General features: G+C 38.7%; 2 protein-coding genes across 2 annotated transcripts in view; one reads left to right on the top strand and one right to left on the bottom strand.

The window, feature by feature from the left end:
* Positions 1–5,185, top strand: part of LOC139739332 (2-oxoglutarate dehydrogenase complex component E1-like) — a 97,243-nt gene extending 92,058 nt beyond the window's left edge. Inside the window, exons 19-22 of the mRNA XM_071649951.1 lie at positions 382–454; positions 1,241–1,404; positions 2,358–2,512; positions 3,054–5,185. Of these exons, the coding sequence (XP_071506052.1) occupies positions 382–454; positions 1,241–1,404; positions 2,358–2,512; positions 3,054–3,156 (495 nt within the window). The 3' untranslated portion in view covers positions 3,157–5,185. The remainder of the gene's footprint in view (positions 1–381; positions 455–1,240; positions 1,405–2,357; positions 2,513–3,053) is intronic.
* A 12,676-nt stretch (positions 5,186–17,861) lies between these two features.
* Positions 17,862–19,814, bottom strand: LOC139738816 (uncharacterized). The gene has a single exon (XM_071649456.1). It carries the CDS (start codon positions 19,812–19,814, stop codon positions 17,862–17,864), a length of 1,953 nt encoding a protein of 650 aa, XP_071505557.1.
* Positions 19,815–25,638: the final 5,824 nt, after the last annotated feature.

Genomic DNA, 25,638 nt, shown 5'->3' with positions numbered 1-25,638 from the left:
CCTGGACCTGTCTTACTCATTCTCCTAAAATCATACTGCTCGTTTTCTTTCATCTCCAGAGCGAGAGGTCAGCTGAATTAGTAACTGAGGTATTTTTAAGGTATACAGTGCACTCCCGTTATAATGAACACGGTTATAACGAACTTCCAGTTACAACGAAGCAAAAATTCAGGCAGCAACATTATCCACTCTTTATGTTTTTATTGTTTATTTGTTTGGTTATAACGAAATTCTTATATAACGAAAGAAAACTGCTGTTCCCGAGGACTTTGTTATAAAAATAATGGGAGTCCACTGCATGTGTATTACATTAAACGTATCATGTACTGATGATATCTTTCACCTATATATCACCAATTCTCATGGTTTTCCCCCCAACAGCTGGTCATGTTCACACCAAAGAGTCTCCTTCGACTACCCGAGGCCCGGTCCTCCTTTGATGAAATGCAGGAAGGTCAGCAAACTTTTTACTCTCCAAGTCTTGCTTCAGAAAGCATGCAGTTTTTGTTTGGTTGTTTGTTTGTTTGTTTGTTTGTTTCTGTAGTCAAATTTCATGAGTAGATCAAGCTTGTTTAGAACTTCTGGGATGAGTTAATGAGAGCTTTCATTATTGCCAAAGCAGAAGTATCCAAATAGCCATCTTTGTATTGACATGTATGAGGATTGCTAAATGATAATAATAATGATTACATTTATATGGTGCTTTATACAATGTTTCCAAGTGCATTTGAAAGATTTCAACAAATTGGAACATACATTACAACATTGACAGACAGGATGGGCTCACTAGAACTAAGAATTACCAGGCATCCACAAGCATAACTAAGTAAATTTGTTTAAGTGAAGATGTGAAGATTTTTTGGAAAAATGGCACCCTCATTATGGAATAATCTCCCTCTCAGTGTTAGATGCATTACAGATTTTGATAAATTCAAATCTGTGTTAAAAACTCACCTTTTTGATAATTGTTGATGACATGTTTGAATAGAGAAATATGTGATACATTTTGTTTCATTATTTTGTACACGCATAGAGACTATCTTATGGTATTATGCGTTTCTAAGAACTGACTATTATTATTATATGTTTAAGGACTAGATATCATGGACGTGGGATGGCAGAGAAATAATGTCAGACAATTTTGTACCAAAGTTAATTAGGAAGGTGTGGAGTGGATTTTGAAGACTGGTACAGCACCAGAAGACGTTTCATTTTCTCAATGTTCTTGTTGCTATGCTAGGCACATTCTTCCAGAGGGTGTACCCAGAGACGGGCTCAGCATCACAGAACCCCGAGGGTGTCAAGAAGCTCATCTTCTGCACAGGCAAAGTGTACTATGAGCTGGTGAACCAGAGGGATGCTAAGGGACTCACGGACTCCATTGCAATCGCTAGGATGGAACAGGTAAGACCAGTCTTTCCCCCCTCTTCACACTTTCGCTTCTTTCTCCCTCTCTCTCTCTCTCTGAGAACATCGAAAATTCACTGGAATGCTGTATTGTCCATTCGATAATTATATTATACTGGATGGCTATGAATGGGATACCAGGGAATATTGCACGAGTTAAGGCCAATATATTGCACGCATCAAAGATGAGTGCAATATTGACCCTAACGAATGCAATATTCCCTGGTATTACATGAATCAAGGCCATCCAATATAATTATTATCATCTATACAATGAAGTAGAGCAAGCATAAACTGCACAAAATTACCCGGCTTCTACTCGTCTTTGAAATTGACTCGGCAGTCACATCCCAGCGCTGAGAAGGGGAAGCCCCTAAAACTGCGTATGAAACAAACAACTAGCAAGATGTTTGCGCGCTTGTGAATTGTACAGTAACAAAATGACGCGCACTAGTAGCAAGCGTTTGCGCATTCAGCAAGCGCTCGCGCAATTAACGAGACAGAATTGAATTTGGTGTGATCTTGAACGGCAAGTAACAACGGTAGCCTATGAGGAATTAATAGTTGGCCTATGCGTTTCGTTCAATATGCTCTGATATTGAACGGTAAAAACTGAGCGGACTACAATACACGTTTTTAATGCGCCGCTAAAAGGTCCTATATACAGTAGATGATAATATATTATATCCCATTGAGGTTGATGAATTTCCTTTCGGGGGGGGAAAATAGTGTCGTCATAAAAGATTATTCAAAGGACGAAAGCGAACTGAACATTACCATTTCTACAGAAAAAAGTTTTGCTTTCTCCACAACTTAAGGAGAATAGAAAGATATGATTTAACAAAGCAGAAACTCGGGTACACAGGCTGGCATGTAACCAAGATCAATGATAAATATTAACGGATATATTTGAAGTGTTGTTCAATGTCTGCACCACCGTCTCCCCACAGATTTCACCTTTCCCCTTTGACCTTGTGCTGGATGAGGTCAGTCGCTACCCCAACGCTAAGCTGCAGTGGGTGCAGGAGGAGCACAAGAATCAGGGCTACTGGACCTATGTCCAGCCAAGAATCCTGAATGCCATCGAACACCAAAGACCGCTGGGGTAAGTGTCCCCATTCCCCCTCATTTTCATGTTGCTATAACTGCTGCATCTAGTCATGACACAGGCCTATTTCATGGATTATATCACAAATAGATTACATCCAGTCGTGACATCAAAACTGAAGCTATTTTAGAAACCATTTTGCTATTATAGATGCAATGTAATTTCCTGCAATATGCTAACACCATTTATGATTTGTTTGTCTGTATTGATTTGTTGTTTGAATCGAAGATTCCCCATCAACGTCATTTCACATTGGCTCTGGAGTAAAGAGAGTAGGTAGAAACAATGTAAAATGCCAGAGTTTATTTGATTTTGAAAGGCATTTTAGAACATAGCTTTGTTATCAAATCAATGCAAGTAGATATTCCAAAATCTCCCCCCGTCATGACATAGTGTGCCATAGAGCCTAAAGTGTCAGAGAAATCTTTTTAGTATGAAACGACTGAATCAGGAGACGTGATGTTTCATTCACTGCTCACTGTCTGAATACCAGTGCATCATCTTCAAATCTTGTATTTATCTCTCATTCCTCCTCCAGGTATGCTGGCAGGGCAGCATCCGCTTCCACGGCAACCGGAAACAAGAGCACCCACGTGAACGAGCAAGAGGCTTTCTTTGCCCAGGCCATGAGTCTGGACTAACCTGCCCCCCATGGACATCAGAAGCTTAATTCAAAATTGGCCATTTAACAGCAGAGTGGCTTGCTCTGCTTTGCTCCCAAAAAAACAAAACATGGATGGAGCTTGAACAATGATGCCAGCAATATACAAACTTCACCCTGAAGATTCTTGTTAGCTAAAAGGGCTGGAGTTGTTTCATGCATGCAAACTTTTGACTGCATTCACTGCATCTGGCACAAAATCTTGTTTTTTGTATCTAAGAACCAGCCTAGTACATCAGACACGTGTAAACTGAATTTGTAAAAGTGATGTTGCAATAGAAGTAGATAACCAGATAACAAAGATTAAGTCATCCTGTGACTTTGAATCTCAGATTCTCTGGCATCAAGGCATCGTTTCTCTAGCCAGCGGCTGAAACCACGGGTTGGTTTCTTAACAAATATTTCCTAGTTCTTTTTTTGTGAGCTGAAGTGTGATGACATGTACAAGATTGGAGTTTATGTAAAACCAATGCAAAATTTCATTTTATACAAATGAGCTCTGGGAATAATGAAAAGCCAACGTGTAAGCTACTCACCATTTTAGGATATAAACACTCACGCCAGCCAGAGCATTGTGTTGCATCCGTATTCACAAGTAGGGGATGCCGTGCATTGGCTTGTCTGTGTGATGTGCTCGGAATTTCCGACCAAATTGTTAATAACACAGATTCAATTGAGAGCTCGGAATAAGAAGTGCCTTTGCTTGATTCCTAACCCTGGTGAATGGAGTAGCACGAATGGTTCGTTATAATCGTAGAGTCGTTTTTAACTTATTGTCAGTGAGATTTGTTGGCCGTCTCTCTTCCGCTGCGTGTTGAGCGAAAACTGCTGGAGGAGATTGATATACCTTTGCCATATTTATAGCAATTTATGCAAGTCTGCATTTCTGACTAGTTTGAGCTTCCAGACAGTTTAGTGCTCTTGTTTTGCACCAAATTTCTGTCGTGTATGTAACCACTGACAATAGTGATGTTATGCTTTTTGACGTAGATCTTTGTAGTATTTGGGGAAAATCTCGCAGGAGCTCATCAAAGCTGGTATATCCTGTGCTTACTCAAGCATTTGGGCCTACTGAAGGTGGCAACGAACGAATTGCATGCTTAACAGCCTGTCTGGGTTCATGTGCGTGGAATCTGCATGGTACAAAATGGATATAGTTTGGAGTGGCTTAATCGTTTCCACTTGTGAGTGATAATCCCATACTAACCGTCAAAAGGTTGTTATGTCTGTCATGTATTTTCTCTTTTCTTTAATATTTTCTGAATCAAAATGAGATGGACAATCCAGTTTAAGTGTGAGACATGGATATATCAAGTAAACTCGGGATATCATTCAGTAGACATTGCCAAGTGACTAACATGAAAAGATGCAAAGATACTCTGGTAACAGTAAGATTGGTGATGGCTCTTCCTGCTATTCTGAACTTTAATCGTGGCATGTCTGATAAAATAGACGCGCCATCAAAAGATAGATGGCTGTCATTCTAAATGCAGTCTTGTATTGCCATACAGGTATGGCTTAACATAGCAAGCTCCCATGGAGACCAACCTACAAGGGCTGTATATGTACTAGTCTCCATGATGTCACCTGAAATAGATGCCTGTCAGTATCGTGTGTAACCAAATAAAATGTTCAAGTAAAACCAAGGTTTCGTTATCATATATTGCAAACGATATTGAACTTTTAGATCATCTTTATCTGGGCTGTGTGCTTATACTACATGTTGAGTTATCGGTGATCACAATCCATTTGGTCAGGACATTTCAAATTGAATTATCTGCAAGCGTTTTCAAGGTGATATCTTATTGTGTGTTTGCCATGTCGTATTTGTTTTCTCTCGCCCTTCTGGGGGCAAAATTTGGAATGATTTCTGTGTTTGTTGTCGCAGAGGGATTCAGACCAGATGTATTTGTCGTGTATCATATTGGTTAAATGAAAATGCTGGCAGAGTTAAAGGAGGAAAGCGAGCAAACGTGTGAAGATGAACTATAAATTAAATGAAACTTATTGAGAATTCAACTTGACATCTTGTCTTCAAAGTTCATGATTTTTATTGATCTGCAATGCTGATGACTGCTGTGTAGCTGTGTATGGAGTGAATGATTTGTTGTTTTGAGAGCGAATGAGAGAGGTCCTTGCAGAGAAGCAAACAAGATTAGTAAGGCATGAAGCTTTTAATAGCATATTTAGGGAGCAAATTTAAAGGTTTGCATGATATTTAGATAGTGTAAGATTTTGAATCGGTCATAATAAGAGAAGTGAAGTTCTGGCAATTATCGGACCAACACAAACAGGGTGTGGCTGTATAAGTCATTCATTTTTGTTAAATGGTGTTACAATGAATGTCACATAAATTATGTACAGTTGCAAAGATTTTTATTTTTTTTTCATGAAACTGGTTATCGGACCCCGTTTACAGTAGTGAGTGAAAGGGCCGCGCTCGGCTGCAGCCGAGCCCGGCCTTCATTTCACTGTAAACGCGCAAAAGGCCAAATGCGGTACCAAAATCGGCTGCGCATTTAGCCAAGCTCTGGAGGTAGTCCTTTTCTCACTGTTAACGCAAACTGGGCCAAGTGCGGTACCAAATTTAGTCTGGCTTCCAGACCCTCTGCCCGTACTATTTCGCTATTCAGGATATTAACGCTCTCAACGTCGAAACTAGTATAGTTTAAGGTGGTTTTGTGCTGTAGAGGCCTTTGCCTTCGGCAAAGGAGTCGACTTCGTCACGGGGCGGCGACTTTGTCGCCGCGGAGTCCAGTTGGCAAAGGGTCTGGAAACCAGACTTTACCACATTGCCATCGGCGCCCTCTCAATAATAGTGTTTGTTTACAAGCAGAGCGCCACTACGACAAAATATTGAAAGGTTTGAATTAAAAGCCCGGGCCGAGCCCGGCACTGTAAACGGACAGAATTGCAGGGCTCGGCCCCGCAATTGAGGCCAGGCTCGCGAGCCGCGGCCGGGCCCAGCCCCGCACTGTAAACGGGGTTTAAGTAACAAATTGATATTTGCCCAAAGATCTAATGAAACCAGCTTATCATTTATTCATGTAAAATTTGTTCTCAAAGCATTTATTAATCATATCAGTATTTATTCCTTTATCTATCTATTCCGTGTCTTTTCAGTTTTTATGCCTCCGCCACGAAGTGGTGCCGGAGGCATTATGTTTTCGGGTTGTCCGTCCGTCCGTCCTTCCGTCCGTCCGTCCTTCTGTCCGTCCGTCCTTCCGTCCGTCCGTAATGAATTTTGTGGACAGGGTAACTATCAAAACCTTTTGAGGTATCCTAATGAAACTTGGCATGTATGTGTACTAGGGGGTGAAGTTGTGCCTATCAACTTTTGGGTGCACATGCTCAAGGTTAAAGGTCAAAAGGTCATGGTCAAATGCTGAAAATTGCACTATTTCCCCCATATCTATGCATTGCCTGAAGATATTTTCTTGAAACTTAGTGTATACATGTATTACCCAATTAAGATTCTTTGGTGAAAGTTTGGGGTCATGAGGTCAAAAGGTCAAAGGTCAAAAGGTCAAGTAAAATGTTAAAATTTCACTTTTTTCTCTGTATCTTGGAAATTGTTCAAAGTATCTTTATGGAACAAAGTATACATGCATGTACTGACTGGCAGTAGTTAGCTAGGGAATTGGGGGTTCATGGGGTCAAAGGTCAGGGGTCAAAGGTCAAGGGCAATACTTCGAAATTTTACTATTTTCCTTATATTTATGCAATGCCAGCAGGATTATTATTTTTTTAACTTAATGTATGCATGTATATTACCCACTAGAGATTCTCTGGGATTTTTTTTTTTGCCAAGAAGGTCAAAGGTCAAAAGCTCAAAGATCAAGTGAAAGTGCTGAACTTACTACTTTCTCCATATCTCGGAAGCGGCTCAAGTAATCTTTAAACTTAGTACATATTTATGTATGTTCTGCCTGACAGTGATTCTCTTATGAATCAAAGACCAGATGAAAATGATAACAATTTACTGTTCAATACAGAAATTGCACCTTTTCTTGCGCCATACCTTGAAAATTACTAAAGTGCGTGAACTTATGAAAGGGTCAAAGTCGAAGTTAAAGTACATGCTCTCCTATTCATCCAATTAAACATAGGTCAAGGAAGGTAAACATTCGATACATTTGTGACAAACATGTAATTTTAATATTTTGCCAATTTTGTGAAAATGTAATCACACATTGTCCACATGTACTATAGACCTATTAGGAGAATCATGCATTATGGCGGAGGCATACCAGTCGCCATAGCGACATTTCTAGTTGTTTATTTTTCTCGGAAAGACAGCATGTCACATGTGCAGGTGATGCTAAAAAAAAGGCACTTGTTCAGGGGCATTTATATAGCATCGTTACAGGTGGTGTGTGTGTGTGTGTGTGTTGTGAGTGTGTATGTGTGTGTTTACAAAGGTAGGCAATGCCATTATGACTCAATGGTGGAAGGCATGTGTCGGGCCGTTTTTCGCTGATGTTTTCGGAGCCAAACCAAAAGGGAGAGGGTGACACATCGCACATTGTTCTATAAATACAGTGATAAGTCTTTGGGGCATTGGCAAATCATGTTCTCTTTTTACTAGGACGAGCACCTGTGTCAGCCTTAAGGTGTGTATGAAAGTTTTTATGCCTCCGCCACGAAGTGGTGCCAGAGGCATTCTGTTTTCGGGTTGTCCGTCCGTCCGTCCGTTCGTCCTTCCATCCGTCCTTCCGTCCTTCCGTCCGTCCGACCTTCCATAAGTCCTTCCATCAATCCTTCTGTCTGTAATCAATTTTGTGGACAGCGTAACTAAAAAACTGTTTGAGGTATCCTAATGAAACTTGGTAAGTACATGTAGGAGTGGGCGAAGTTGTGCCTATCAACTTTTAGGTGCACATGCTCAGGGTCAAAGGTCAAAAGGTCAAGGTCAAATGCTCAAAATTTCACTATTTCTCCCATATCCATGCAATGCTTGAAGGTATTTTCTTGAAACTTGATGTATACATGTACATGTACTACCAAATAAAGATTCTCCAGAGAGAGTTTCGGGTCATGAGGTCAAGGGTCAAAGGTCAAGTCAAAATGTTGAAATTGTATGTGTTTCTCCATATTTCGCAAATGGTTCAAGGTATCTTCGTGAATCTTAATGCATGTACTGACTGGCGGTGATTATCTAGGGAATTTGGGGGTCACGGGTCAAAGGTCAAGGTCAACTCCTCAAAATGTGACTACTTACCTCATATTCATGCAATGCCTGCAGGATTTTTCTTGAAACTTGAAATATACATGTATTACCCAATAGATATTCTGGGAGAAGTTTCTTGCCAAAAGGTCAAAGGTCAAGTGCAAGTGCTCAAATCACTTCTTCCTCCATATCTCGAAAATAACTCAAGGTATCATGAAACTTATTACATACTTATGCATGTTCTACCTAACAGTGATTCTCTTTGGAACTTTAAGGTCAAAGGTCAAGGGTCAATACTAATATTTACCATTTAAAGCTGAAATTACACTTTTTGTCCATACCTTGTAAATTACTCAATGCATAAACTTATAAAAGGGTCAGAAGTCAAGTAAATATCCTCAAATTCCCAAATACCTGCACTCTGACAACTTAGTCATTCATCCAATTAAACCTAGTTCAAGGAAAGTGAACATTCAGCACATTTGTGACAAACCTGTCATTTTAATATTTTGCCAATTATGTGAAACTGTCATCACACATTGTCAAGACATTGTACTATAGACTATTAAGAGAACCATGCATTATGGCGGAGGCATACCAGTCGCCGTAGCGACATTTCTAGTTAAAACTGTAGTTATACCTTCCTGGAAAGCTGGTTTTATCACTTTTTCCACATAATTCCAATAATTAAAACTGATAAAGGAATAATCTTCAAGTATAATTCTATATTGATAGATATATCAGATTAGTGCCCAGGCATGCCTAGTCGAGTAATTGTTATTCTTATTTCATCACTTTTTTGCGCAAAATCTATTCACACATCCCCTCGTCTTCACCATTAGACATCACCTTCTTTTATAAGTAGTGATGGCGAAAAGTACTTATCATCACAAAGACATATGTATCTTCCTCAGAAAATGGCTAGCGATTATGCAATGAGACATGAGTCTAATGTCTTCTTATCTGCATGGCAGATCCAGTTTGGCACATGCTTCAAATATTTATTTCAAGTGGCGGCATAGAAAATGATGGGTTCAAAGGAAATAATACCGTTGTGACGTCATTCTCTTGAATTCCCTAATCCTGATTACTGATGCTTTCGTCAAATCACCTGGATAGTCGGCCGCACTGATCATTATTTCAAAGGAGATTGGTTCTTCTTTCTCCATTTCTAGCTCCATTCTGATCTTTAAAAAAAAGAATCAGACATACTATAAAAGGTAATGGATTTTTCAAAGTTAAACATGTTTTCACAAAACGAAAGCACGAATTGCGACTTTAAAACTTGAGGCAGAGACGGGACGTGCCTCATGACATTTACTAACGTCAATTAGTTTACATGGTTATGAAAGCATGAGCTTTCCTCATCAAGCAAATCCCTCCATTGTTAAATCAATAGAGACTACAACTAGTATCTGGAAAATAATGCATTTAGGAACACTTTCGTTGCTCTGTTACTGTTTACTGTTTGAACTCGCCGTTGTCTCCACGCTTTTGTCTATCGTCAGTATCTTCATTGAGCAAGGCGAGGACTATTAAAGAGAAGGAGTCAGTCAATGTAGTCATCACATAAAAGATATTTATCAAACGGACCCCTCTATTTGTATGTATGCCTGTGTGGAAGAAGAGAACGACTAAAAACTATAACAAACTGGAGAACAGATCAAGTCAGAAAACCACATTACACTAAATTAGTGCAGTATCTTTCTTTCACAATTTTTAGTAGAGGCCAGTATGTATTATTAATTGTTAGGGTTTCATAAAGCATCTGAACTCTTTGTTACATGAACAAAGTTCTTCAAGGATCATAAGTTCTAAAGGTATATCTTCTTGTTTCATCTATGACTGGATATAATTTGGTAACACATTGTTAATAAACTTTACATTTCTTTCTCAAAGTAGCTATATATTGTGTCTTTTCAACAACAGCAATTAAAAATTAATGTACAAATCTCTCTAATTCTGTTCATATTTCATGAATTTGAACAGTTCCATCTTATATTTCTCAGATGAAACAATTTAATGATGAAAAGATGATGATTTGCGTAGAGAACAGCCATGCATAGTGGACTTTCTGAGCTAAGGACCTTAATCGCTTTTGTTTTTGTTTTTTTTTTTTGTTTTTTTGCTGTCATAAACCTATGGACATGCTTTCTTTCTCGCGACTTTTTAATCTCCGTTGTATGCACTTTTAGTGGAATCATATCTTCACCTTTTTATATAGATATATTTATTTTTTTTTTGGGGGGGGGGGGTCACATGTGTTCAATACTTTTACGCGACTTTTACCTTTGCGTCTGTACATTCTTAGTTATATCCGATGGGTTATTACAAGAATTGGCTACACAAGTGATACAGAATATATCTATTCCCCTCTATAGAATGCTCTACTGATCATGTTGATCATGCCTAGTGTATCATACACTGTATTTTGAGTATTCACGCGCATAAGCTATGTGAAATAAACATATTATTGATTAAGATTGAAACGTTGAGCGAGTGATGAGTGGTGATGATGACGATTATGATGACGGTGATGATGAAAATGATGATGGTGATGAGGAGAATGGAGATTATGATAATGGTGTGATGTCACTTTTGTTTTTAAAATATATCAGTCTACACATCAGGATAGACTTAACGGATCACGGCTGGACCGATTCTTCATGTTTTACTGTGTAATTTGCAGCGCATTGCCAAGTCGTTCGTGCGAGTCTTACCATGCTTACGGTACGGGCAGGATGTAGCCGTTTCTGGCTGATCGTTTCGAGGGACTTAATTTGTCTCAGCTGGCTATGGTTTCCTTTTTGCACAATGCCGTTTGTTGCGGTTATCTATTTTTTTCTTTTTTTTTCTCTCTCTTCTTGTACAGTTCGATTCTTATACAGGTGTTTCATGTATGTCTTCGTCTATCCAAGACAATGCCCATTTGTACACCAGATTGTCTTCAAGAAAAAACAGGAAAGTCGTTTACAAATGAATATTTCCTTGTGTGGATGTAATGGCTTGCTCAATTCCTTTACAATTACATCTATTTTGATATGCCGCCTGAAGAGGATGTCTTTGGGCTCATGGTTTGATAGAAGTTTTGTTTGGATGCTTCTCTTTGAATTGCCGGAGTGTGCTGCGCGATTTTCTGACAGATAAGATTCATACTGGCATTTTGACACACGAGTCTTTCGGTTTCATCAAAAAACCTCGAATGCCAGTCGTCGCGCAAGTAACGGGCCTTGCGGTATAATGGGATGGATGATATTATATGAAAATAGTAATGTGCAGATTATGCTCTTGCGTACGTCTTGATTATAATTTTTGTTTTTGTTTTTTTGCTTACATTGTATGTTAATGGGGTGGCGGTGTATGAACGACTGCCATGTGTTAAATGTGTGGCTACTCATATATTTTAAGTATGATGGCATTATTCACTGTGATTACTCCTGAGGAATATTTTAATGTAAACGTCTCGTGACTTTTCAGTTGTTTTTACTGAAGATAGATTGATAATTTCCTTCTCTACGGCATTACAAGCATCCACAAAACTGCGAAACAAAACAGAGATTGTGTGTGAGACCACATCAAATAGCCAAATATACACAGGGGACAAATCGAATCTAGTGGACTACTTCCGCTTGGCACGAAATGGAAGAGATAATATCTTAAGTCCGGTGGACGCAGTGCTATAATTATACTTGGCAGCAGCAGGATCCAACTCATCCCCAGAAACTCTCCAGTTGTTAACAAAACAGTGCTCAGTTTCTTCTTGTTAGTGTGTGCTTAATCATAATGTTCTAATGTCTGCTGTTTATAATGCTATATCACTCACACACAATGTATATCACATCTCTATATGAATGTGTGTATGAGTGTGTTGTTTTTCGTCCCAAAACATTTGAAAATGTATATTCAGCACATGTTCATAGCTGTGAATAAGAAAATCTGTGGGAACCGTTCATCTTTGACATCCAAACAGAGAAAAAAACCCACATAAAACAACAAAAAATCTTTTCCCATTATGCAAAAAGTGTTTCTAATTTCCATCATAATTGGAGACCTCGGGGAATCGACACTGATTCACGTCCGAGTGGCCGGAAACCGTGTTGTCAGGCTCGGTGAACGGCCGCTGTCTTGTACATTGTATGTAAACGTGAGGCTCGGAACTATTACTGTTATAGCTAGAACCACCATGTCCATCAACACCGATGTTTTCAAGAGCAAACTTAGACACGATTGGCATAAACTTATATAGGAACGGCAGAACTAATCCCTAATCATATTAACTCTTATGATTCGAGAGGTTTTCACCATTTTGAAGAAGGCCACATCATTCGATCTGCAGTGTATTCAAGGAAATATCTTGCAATCGTTTCAGGACAAACTTTCCAGGCTCGCATACAACTAGATTAAATTGTTTCCACTTTACATTTAAAAAAAATCGTGATGTGAAGATAATAAGCTGTCATTAATTGGCACGGGAAGCAATTTTACAGCCAGACGTGATTCGGACCAGGTTTGGCATTCAGACACTAAGCTGTTCCTGAATCCTACCTCAGGCAAGCAGAAATCTCTGAAGGCCTACAAAAGTCACGTGAAAATTTGTCAACGTGCCCGTTTGTTAACGAAGTTAGGAAAAGCAGACAGTTTGCTACAAAAAAAAAGATAACATTATCTTCCAGTTTAAAGGCACTATGTAATGCAGCTGCATTTTGACTTGTATTGATTCACGATACACTCAGCATCACTTATATGTGGCGAAACTAATACCATATTTGTTCCATACATTTTACAGCAATTTTCCTGCTATTTTTGTTCAGATTACTTGGATACGTCCACAAAAAATAACAACCAAATATAAACTTTCAAACCAAGACTGCTTGTGGCCTCATCTCTTAATCACTGCTAAAGGACAACAAAAGACATTGTAACGCACTTTCCCCTAGATCGAACATAATTTACATGTTTTCCTGCAACGTTTTCATGGTTTTTGTTGGTCATATCAGTATTGTGGAAATATGCATGTTATGCTAGGGGAAGGAGCATTTTGTTGTTTGTTAATCGCATAGCAGTTGTAATACTTTAGCAATGGATAGATGCTCTCACATGAAGGATCATTGGTTTGAAATGCTTTTTGTCGTGTTTATGGGAGTATCCCAGTAATCTTAATTATAGTAGAGCAGTTATCAAAAAAAAAACGTATATGGAACGTATCAGATTTTCGTTTTGCCACATATGTGATGTTGAGGGTATCATAAATCAACATAGATTTGCACTGCATAGGTCCTCAAATTGTCATCAATGACATTACGTCAAATGTTATTTACTGCTTAAGAAATCCTACTAGTAAACACAGTGATCAAATGCAACAAAAGTGTAAGGCATTTAAGCTCAATTTTTGAACTACTGTCCAGTCTCGCTGACGCGCGAACTCACGGCCCTCTTAAAGCATCAAATTCCAGGAATAGGGTATTTGTCCTTAGGGTATTTGTCTTTCAACAGTTTTTTTTTATTCATTTCCATTGAAATCATTTTTTGGTCATTGTGTGACCTAGCTCAGCACAGCCAGTCAAACTTGACCTTTTTTGACATGCACATAATGCAGCATGATTACATTTTCATGAGTAATATAGCGATGGTGGGGTAGATTAAGAAATTATCATAATAAACCGCCGTTTTCAAAGTTTAAAGAGTTTGACCACAGGGTCTCTCTCCCTCTCTCTTACACACGCACATGCACACACACACACACGCACACACACGCACACACACACACACACACACTCACACACACACACACACACACACACACACACACACACACACACACACACACTATCCCTCACCCTCCCTCTCCCATTCCCTACTCTCTTCTCTTGCTCTCTCTTGAATTCTTCATCGTTAATGTTGCTTGTACTACAGTAGCAGACTGAAAAAAAAAGATAAAGCAGGTGTGAAGTTGTTATGTATAATAGACGGTTTACTGACGACTCTGATTGAAAAAAATATAATATTCCCTCTGAGGATGTGGTAACAAAGTATCTAACCTACATGTTCATACCAAATGCATTTCAACTTTGTGTATCCAGTTTGTATACATTATACTTGTTGCTGTGTTAACCAGGCCTCCGGTAAACTTTCTGGATGGCAGGTACAAACTTTAATCATAACGTGTACATGACAGGTTTTGCATATTAAAGCCACTATTTACCATTTGCAGATGAAACAAAAAAAAAACACGCCTTAGGGCTTCAAAATACTAGTAGTTCTAAAATGTGAGTTACGGATAGAAAGAACCCATGTAAAGATATTGATCGCTATAATCATTGTTAAGTGTTTGTATTGATAAATATAAAAAAGAACAATAGTTTTATTAAAGGAATTTCATAGCATTGGTGGAGATGAGGATTGGGCTTTTAACGTTTTGCGAGATACCGAGAAATCACTTATAAATAATACACAGGCAGCATACCGTTCTAAGAGGAATTCAAAGTTTATTAGATGAAAATCGGTTTTGGAATGGCCGAGACATCCAAAAGCAAAGTAGAACAAAGCAATCATGATAAAAGGTGGGTCCAATCTTTCATGAGGATCGTTCTGTTTAGGATATCTCAGTCCTTAAAACACAATTAAACGTTGAATCCTTCTTAGAATTACATGTTCTTTCATATTTCATGAGGGGTTTCTCATTATCTCACCAAAAATGTTAGAAACCAGGAGAGATTTCCAATATGCCAGTGTATACCATGTAGTCAAGTTTATGGATATCTTTTAAAAGGACTTAGAATATGCTTTCAAGCCATCTGTATATATTCAATGATTTTCAATTCTTGGCATTGCTTGGGATGAACATCTGCATGCATTAGTAAATTGTTGCTTGCTTTGACAGGCAAGCCTTGGACAAGCTTTCTGGTTGTAAGGAAAATTCTCTGTTGTATGACTGTAACATTTGACACGCTCTGGGGGCATTTCATGAAGCGTTTTATCAGATATTTTCTCCGTAAAACTGTTATATAAGATATATATATATATATATATATATATATATATATATATATATATATATAATATATATGTATATATACATATATATATACATATATGTATATATATATATATATGTATGCATATATATACATATATGTATACATATAATACATACACATATGTATACATGAATATATGTATATATATGCATATATATATACATATATATATGTATACATATATATACATATACATATACATGAATATATATTTATATATATATACATATATATACATATATGTATATCTCTTTCTTGACACGTGCTCTAACTCAGTTGACTTTAAAAGTTGTGAACAGTGCAAGATCGCTAAATTGATTTGATTTGGGAAATGCACAAGTCAGGAGCTGCTGATACAACGCTTCACGAATCAATGAATGCAATATGACTACTTTGGATGAGAGTTGCAATCACTTCTTCTGAGACTTTCCATTGTCTGAACCGTAAGTTAGCGTTCTTTTTTTTTTTCAGTCTCCTTAATCACAGATCGTGTATGCAATTTTAGTTAGCTATATTCAAAGAAATATATTCATATAACATACGTCGTATAATTTCTTGTGTTTATCATGCGTTGTAGGAAAGTATGATTATTTTTACGAAATATATATGATAACTGACATCGAAGTTGACATAAAGAGATACATTTGAGTAGTATAGACACCACAATGTGATACATTTATAATTCCATCATTTTCTGATTGGACATTGATGCCTTGAGTAAAGTGTTAGACTTGAGTAGCTAACAAGCTTACCCATAATCGCAGCAGCGAGGTAGCTTTAATTTAGTGACGGACAGTCCGCCGCTTGGCATTGCGTAGTTTCCAATATTACCGCACAAGTTTGTTGGACAGACATAACTACCACAGCTGCTATCAACTTTAAGACATGACACCCTTTGGTTTTAGCTACCCATCACCTTGATATAAAAGACTAATACTGGACAACATAAACTTCTCACATGTCTTATACCTTCTTGTTACTGAATCATAATTAGTTATTAAAGTTCCTCTATATACTAGGATGTAAAAATCTGCAAAATTGTTTTGATGATATTAAGTAAAGCACTCAGAGACTAGACTTACTATAATAACCATTGTCAGTCTCTCTATATACACGCTTATCAACTTTGTTACACTATCACTGAACTGCTGTACATACCATGTAACAACAAAAGATAAAGAGAATTTGCGTTTCATGCAAAGAGGTTTACCCATTAATATGTACACAATTTATGCACTTAAAATATATCCAAATGTAACGTCATTGGTTGTGATCAGAGAATTATAGAACATAATAATCATAATGAAATACATACACATAATACGACAGAACATTGTCAAACAATATTCTATGTATGATGTGCGACACAATAGAAGTATGATTATATTCTCTGTACACGATACTTGTTCATAAGCAGTTGTAAACGTAAATCATAGGACTGTTCCTTTTGCCGCCAAAGATTCACGGTCATTTTGTTTTTCTCTCTCTCAAACCATCCATTGGCTATAATCTTTTGAAAAACTCTGAGTTTGGAAGAAAGTCATCTTGACCCAAACCAACTGCCCTACAAGCTTTCCGTTTTATTGTCTGACGCAAACGTAATTGCACTCCACATAATATCATGTTTTGGATGGAATAAGGTATAATACACAGTTCGATGTCATGAATACATTTGCTTGTGGATGAAACCAGTCCCTTGACGAGCATTTTTTTTAGGTACAGTGTGAATATACCCTGCTGGAAAGAATACAGTGTGAGAACCACAGTGTGAACACAGTGTGAACTCAGTGTGAAATCCCTTCACACTGTTCAATTCGAGCGTTTTAACAGTATATGGACAGTGTTTTGAGTCGTCAATTCACAGTGTGAAACAAAGCATTACTATGTGAACACTCTGTGAAATCATCTCCACACTGTTAAATTCGAGCGTTTTCTCATAATCGACTATTATGAACACACTGTGAACATACTGTGAACAAACTGTGTTCTTTCCAGTAGGGTACGTGTAAACATTATGCCTGCGAACAATGTTTCTTTCCTTCATGGAGCTCATCACCCCTCGAGGTATCAATCTGTATCGCTCTCTGTTCATACCACGCTCAGTCACTGCTGAAGGTTGCAATGTTCGGCCTATTCGTAATATTTATGATTATTGAAGCGACATAAGCATCTTACATACACACAATCATCCATATTTTGTAAATTTGGAGTGTCTTCACAAAAACCTGCATGACACAAGTTTCTAATGGCCATGATACTCCCGAATAGTCCGTGATCTCGACCGTGTTCAGTCTCTGTTCAGAGTCAACTCACACATTATTAGCATCACAAAGATATACAAGCTATCACATTGCTATATTATATGGTATATCGGAATCCAGACTTGAGGGTTCATGTAAACTGTGAGAACTGAAGATATACTCACGGTGGTTATCATGTCATTGTCCACATTGTCCTGATTGCATATGACTGCAAGTCCTAAAATCGAGCGACTTGTGCCACTGGTATCCAAAATTCGTTGTATGTGGGTCGCTTTCGATAAACCAGGAGCTTTTCATGTGTGCTGACAACAACGGTTCCCGGTGAAGGCGACGCGAGACGCAACCATGTGCTGACCAGGTTCACCCGCTGGTTTTGCACGACATTCTCCACAAACTTCCCCTCGGGAGTCATCAGATTAATGGAGAGGATGTCTTCACCGCCCTTGCTGATGATGGCGACGTACAGGTTGTCGTCGCTGTCCGTCGTGCAGTACGAGTGCTCACTGGGGCCACCACGAATGGATGACTTCACTGTTCCATTTTGATCATAAACTCTGATGATTGGGCCGTTTTGAGCGCAGGGGTCACTCACCACGAAGTGACCGGACTTGAAGGTGTGGAGCTGCCACGGTGCACATCCTGAAGTGCTGATTGCCCTGATCAAACTGCCCGTGGAAGTGCTGAAAATCATCACCTTTTGCATGAAGGGGTATCCCGCCAGGATGTTATCATCCTTGTCAACCGCTATGGATGCGAAGCCGGATGCTCCCTGAGTGTCGAAGCGCTTCTTGACTTTGCCATCGCTGCTGAGAAGCTGTAAGGATCCATCTACGCTGGAGACTGCGAAACTACCATCGCTTAACGCTGCAACATCATGGACCTTGACGTCATCCACGACACGACGGCCGCTGCCATTGACGCTGACGACGTCGACGCCACCAGAGTAATACCCGATGACGAGCTGCCCGTCTTTATATGACGTCATGCCATTCATGACGCAGCGTCGGACGGGAAATTCCACCTGTCGTGCCAGACGCCACACCATTTGAGCATGAGTTACCTTTCCAATGAACTGCTTGGGAGTCTCTCTGTCAAAGCGAATCTTTCGAGCAATCTCGAGAACGCGATCGAGACCCGCCCGATCAAACTTCTTCGACAGCGGTTTGCTGATGGTGCTGCCAAAGCCCTCATGCAGAAGCAACATTTCATGGTCCTTGCTCTTCTCCAAGATGATCTCCCCGATGGTATTCACTCTGGAAAGCCTGGACTCGGCTTCCTTAACATTGTACCTGACGCCTTCTACACGTTCTTCCAGAGCATACTGCACCTGCTTCAAGTCATTGATAAGCAGCTGTCGTCGTTCCTCGATCTGTTTGATGTCATCATCAGCGGCCTGGTTAACCCTTTCAATAACTCTTTTGATTTCCGCCATCGCTTCATTCCTTCGCTGATCGATGATGTAAATGCTGTCAGAGATTTCAGTCGCCCTGTTTCTGCTTTCGGCAAGAAGCTTTCTCAAGTTTTCCCGGAGTTTAATGGCTGCGCTGGCCATATCCATACAATCATGATGTGGCTTGGAATGGCTGGTCAATATGCAATCACGACACACAGATCGCTTGCACGTGTTGCAGTAGAACTTCAAAAGCTCATGTTCATGTTGTTGGCACACCGGTAATTCATCCGGGCCGCTGTCGATGCGCTGTATTTTGGTCTTCCCGCTACGAATGTCTGAAATGGGCGTCACCACGTGATCTCGCATGGCGATCTTCATCTTTGCGTGCATCGTGACGCAGTCGTCGCAGAGAACATGGCGGCAGTCGTGGCAGTACGAGGTGGCGATCGCATCGTCGTCCCCGCACCAATCGCAGATGGCTTCCATGCTCTTCAGCCTCGACTCGTAAGCTTCGAACTCCTCGAAGGCGTCAACCATCCGGTTCATGATGAAGTTTAGGGGCAGACCCTTGACACCATCGCCTGGTAACCTGGTGCACTGCCTACAGATCGGGCATACCACGGTGCTCTCCCTGTCGTTGGTGGTGGCGCATCGCTCGATACACAGCTCGCAGAATGAGTGGAAGCAAGCCAGGAACCTGGCGCTTTCGAACTTCTGCCAACAGATGCTGCACTCATGCTCCTTGCGGAGTCGATCAATGGTCTCTCGCCCTGCCATGTTTTTCCACGGACTCGATGACATCTAACCAAATGCGTTAGGTATGCACTTTGCCAGTCCTCGCAGACTAGGGAAAGATTATGATTCAATTTCAAAATTCCACACCTGTTGTCTTGTTGTCCTCGCGTTTGTCACATCAATACCTGGGAAAAAGACAACAACAAAGAATGATTAGCATTGCTCTGGATGAACTCATTATGTGTCTCTGGATAGCAATCGTGGCAGTTATTTTCCTTCTAATATGACTTTTTTAAAAGACAGACAATTAGGAACTATTACAAAGATTGTGATGATGATAAAAAAGATCATAGATTAATAGTACTAGTTCTAGGTAGTAAACCGAAGACATAAGATTTAGATTAGCTCTTCCATAAACTCGTTATCATAGTTGTCCAAAATCAAAATATATCACAAAGAAAGATGACTTTTTCATCTTCGTCACATATTTCTATTAAATTGATATCTTGTTCTTGTTCGTAATAAGTCCCGGGTCTTTTTTTCTGTGTAGTTTTCCTGCTGGCAAATTTCTCTGCTCAATGTTTGTACTGAATGTGCAAGATTTTCAGTCGTTATTTTCATATTACTACCGCTGTTATAGTTTCGGTGGCTTTTTTGCGATATCAGTTGGCAGACATTTCAAACAGATAGGTATATTAGAGAGTACATGATATCATTATAACCATCGTACTGTCTTCTTTGTCGCTGACAGAGCAAGAAATAGTTGAGCGCAAAACCTACAAGAAGGTTAGAAGAGGCTAATTCCAGGGTGAAGAATCACAACTTGTCGTTCCCATGGCCCTCTCCTCCCCCTCCCCCACCCTCTCCTCCTCTGTCCAGTCCATTTCGATTGGGAGCGGGGGTACCAGAGTCATGTCTATCCCGCTGGTTTCCTGTTATTCTGAATCAGTCATCACTTCTCCCAGAAGAGGATCCAAGACGTACAAATCTATTTTTGGCTTATGATTGTTTTTTTCTTTCTTTTGGCCTTCAAAACACATACTCTGACACATTCTGACACACATTGGCACCACGTCCGATTCAGGTAGTAGTATTCTTTCTTTTAAAGGAAAACACTCCTATATTTAGTGTATGTATTAAATGATATTATGAGATACTCACTGAAAGCCAATGTGGAATTGAACAATATGTATTTTTTTTTTTGGTTTTTTTTTTTTTTTTGGGGGGGGGTTGCATGATTGGATTAATTTCATGTGTCGCTCTTCGTAGATATGAATATTCTAAATACCTTCTGGGCGAAGGCTTGTCTTACAATATCACAGTAATGAGGCGAGGGACTGTTTACTCCTCGCAAGAGATGGGGATCTGTCAATCTTAAGAATTATCTTTTCATATTGTGTGATGTGATGGTGCGCTGCGCTATTCTGACACCACAAAACTTATGGAGATCCCATTCAGAAAGGGCGGGACACGTTACATGAACTAAAACTTTACCATTAAAAAAATAACTTTTAAACGGATTGTCCGATTTTCCCAAATCTTTCACTAACTGTTCGACTAATCTCTTTGAGGAGATGTTCATCATACAGAAAAACGGAAGATATCACAGGAGTGTGTCGATTCAACAATGATCTATTCAAATACTCATCATAAAAGGAGGTTCAAAAGCTTCCAGGAGGCTTTTCCGACCTAGCAAAAACTTACATGTGTATGTATATAAGTTTCATATTTCCTTTATCTCTTTAATTTCCTAACATGGGTTTTTTTTTTCAACATTAAATATTCCAAAGTTTCCATTAAAAGAAACTAACGATAAGAAGATCTTTTGAGGACAATAATTGGATAATAGAATCATCATAAGAATGTGCAGCAGATGTTATGTGTCAGCTAAAGACAGAGAGTTACAGCATTGCATTCATCAACATGGCATGAGCAAGTTTTTCATTTCCAGCATTACAGAAGTCAAAGCGACAGTTCTATTGTCATGACTATCTTTTGAGGCTGGTAATCCAGAAATAAGGACAGAAAGCGAAGCAAAAGTGACAATGATATCATAATGTATTACAGAGTACGAATACATAGACACGATAAGCCATAATTTTAAAGGGATCGTACAGTTTTGGTTGAGACCTAATTTCAGGTTTCTAACATTTTTTTTTGTGACATAATGAGAAACTTCTTATGAAATATGAAAGAACATGTAATTCTATGAGTAATTCAACGTTTATTTGACGAAAATTGGTTTTGAAATGGCTGAGATATCCAAAAAAGAGCAATTCTAATAAAGTGTGGGACCCACACTTTATTACGATCGCTTTGTTTTACTTTGTTTTGGATGTTTTAGTTATTCCAAACCCGATTTTCATCAAATAAACTTTGAATTCCTCTTCAAATGGTATGCGCTGTATTATATCATAAGTGTAGTCTCGGTATCTCGCAAAAAGTTAAAAGCCCAATTCTCATCTCCACCAATACTGTACCATCCCTTTAATGTATAATCGAGTGGGAGAGAGAGAGAGAGAGAGAGAGGAGGGGGGGGGGTCAGTGTATCGTCAATCGACTTCAAGAATAACGATTTTGCTAGCTTTCGTTAGTTATGCTGTTACATCTCCTTTGTTTAATCCCTTCTACATGTGACCCTCTCAATTAAAACAAAATTTACCAAAATTCAATTTGAATTTAATCACTCTACTTTAACATCAAAGAAACTGAACTGTAAAAATTTTATTGAAATGTAGCAAAAACGAGCTAGCTACTATATGGAAGTGTACTTTTGATCTGGTTTCACAAAACATTGACATCAGAGGCTTTGTTTTCCTATTTTTTGTCGCCGTGAATAAGATCGTAATAAAACTCTATCATTATATTATATTACATCATATTATTATTATATTATATTATATTGTATCATATTATATCATATTATATGATATTATATCATATGATATGATATGATATTATATTATATTATATTATATCATATTATATCATATTATATATATTATATTATATTATATCATATTATACCATATTATATCATATCATATAAATAGTTTTCATGATACAGACGAACTTATTCACGCCCCCCCCCCCATACACACAAAATAAACCTCAGTAACTACACAAAACAAAACAAAACAAAACAAAGCAAAACAATTTCCCTTCATTTTTACAGTGGCATCATTTACGACGTAAATATGAAACTAGTTGAGATGATTACGTCTCGTCGTCACACCCGCTATCACATTACTGATGTGAAATAAAAGGTTTCGATAATGATTTAGCATAAATGTAAAAAAAGGCTTTTGATAATGATTTAGCATAAATGTAAAAAAAGGCTTTTGATAATGATTTAGCAATAAAAAGGAAAGAGATAAACACTCGTCATCGAAAAAGGTGATCAGTGCACCTTTATGATACAGTATCATTATTGGAGCAGAGTTTGTTATTGTGAGAGGATTTCGATCTCAGGGTCCGTGATATGCACACACATGAGGGTGAAAGGTGGAGGGTAGATAGTGAGGGGCCTTGAGATTAACTCAATACCTCACAAGAGGGACAAAAGGGGGAATCGAGAAAAGGGAGCAATAATGTCACGATATGGCCACCCGTCTACTTTCCGTCCTTGCACGCCGTTCGTGGGTCTCGGGCCACGTACAGTATTCTCAACACCGGAAACTGATAGCTGATCAGACTCAAGATGGGATCTTACCAGTTTCCCGAAGAAGAGGGTATATGCTTGGAGGCCCCTTGAGGGATTATACGAGGTGACCTTCCCGTGAAGATTCACACTATCATTTGTGGTCTATTTCACGTGAATAGGTGAAGGTGCAATTTATTGTGGGTGTTCATTCATATGAATTTGTTTACAAGAGATTGGGCTTTATTTCGGAGATAGATCCCTGATTACAGGTCATACTCTACTCTGAGCTTGTCCTCTTTAATTTCGTCAGAGGTGGGGGGGGGGGGGGTGAAGGAATATACACTTTACAGGAGGTAGTTAAACTGTACTGCTGAGTAGGGCAACATATCGTCACTTTGGGCGGGGCCAACGCACAGCTTCGCTGGTGTTATCACAGTCATGACAAGCAACGCCCTCTAATTGGCGCCCTGAAACATTCGAACTAATAATGATAAACAAAAAGAAATGATCAGAACCCTTCATCCGTTTCTCCCACATAGCGTTAAAAGTTATGTTCCTGTTTTTATTAGATCGTCATGTGCATTACCCTGTTATCCTTTCATTAACGTACCATCACTTTGGCGATAGACAGTATAGAAAGTACAATTTCAGACTGAGGTTTGAAATAGAAATGAAAAGAAAGAAAGAAAAAGAATTGATCTCTAATAGTTTGCAAGCAGTCAACATCCACAGTTCTTATTGTGGTTCAAGTCAAAAGACCTGGTTATGCTGGCTATAACATCTCTTATTTCTCTATAGGGAATCAAGATGTATCTCTGGATGGCACAAACCGAACTAGTTATGTCTATATTCGCGTTCAATAAACAATGTTTAAAGCAATTGGCAAGATAGGAAGTTCGGGGAAGTTCAAAACAGGCCAAAACTTACAATTTATTGGGTGGGACTACACCATTTTCTCATTGTTTATTTCGAAGAGTCTCCTTTTTTATGTAATTCAAGACCATGTTCAAGTTGGTTCCAATAGATCTATATAGTAGAATTACAAAAAAAAAAGCCCAACAGACTTAATTGTAAAGGATTCATTACAATCCGACCTACAAGAAATTAATGGAATTTCAAAGTTTCATATGCTTCCGCGAGACAGGAATATAGATAGCAACATGGTTGTATATACATTCAAATTAGACCTATTATAATCGTCAGTAAGACTCCACTTTTATAACATGAAATCATAAAGACGTTTCTTCTCTTTGTCACACATTAGAGTCAAAATATCTCTTGCGTAAATTTTTCTCACGTCGTACTTACCTATTATAGGAATGGTGACGGTGGGGAAGGGGTTGTAGTTTTTGAATTACTACCCAAAACATGCTTTTTATGACATTTTTATGCACAGTCAAATGGGGCCGTTTGCGTACATTATGTCCATCCGGTCAATATCACAATTCGGTGTAAATACGGAAGATTTCAAAATCCTATAACAGTTTGTTGAAACTTTTGCTCAAAGTCATTCTATATCTTAAGTCAACTTGAACGTGCCACATTGCACTTCAAACTTATTCCTCCCCCTCACTCTCTGTCACTCTTTCTCTCGCTTTTTGGATTAACTATAGGAGCTCAAACCGAGGAGTCATGGCAACCACCTGTTACACGTCATTATTAATACCTCCTCTGTGTTTGTCCCTGCTATTTATAGTGCAAACTTACTGACACTAGTTTCAGACAGTGTCTATCATAACCCGGAAAACATAATAATATATTAGCCTCTTATTTTCAGCTGATCCTTTGCTGAGCATAGAAATTATTAAGTGGAAATTATCCTATATAAACGACTCTAAAACGTATATCATTTCAGTTAACCTCATTGTTAACGACTTACCACAGACAATACTATTCAAAAGATGTGTGAAACACACAAATCTGCGCCCATACGACCTAAATACTCTACAAAATGCATCACATTTTCTTGAACGATGCGTTCTATTTTCTGGATGGCCTAAGCAGTATCTGTTACTCAGCAGCTGGCTGAAACAACACTTCAATAGATAGATTGAAAATGATTTTTCTTCATCTTGTTATTAAGAACAATGTATAGTGGTGCATGGAAGCATACTAAAGGAAACCTGCTGAAAGAAGAGGACATAAACATTATGATAAAATATGCAGGAGAAGTTTAATAATATACATGTATATGAGGAAATAACATAAACCTGACGTCAAGCA

The sequence above is a fragment of the Diadema antillarum genome, unplaced genomic scaffold (assembly GCF_040938485.1).
Source record: "Diadema antillarum isolate AM-2024a unplaced genomic scaffold, OU_Dant_1.0 scf00000029, whole genome shotgun sequence".
Taxonomy (NCBI): Eukaryota; Metazoa; Echinodermata; class Echinoidea; order Diadematoida; family Diadematidae; genus Diadema; species Diadema antillarum.
Note: the sequence above shows the minus strand (reverse complement) of the source record. Positions and strands in the feature narration are given on the sequence as shown.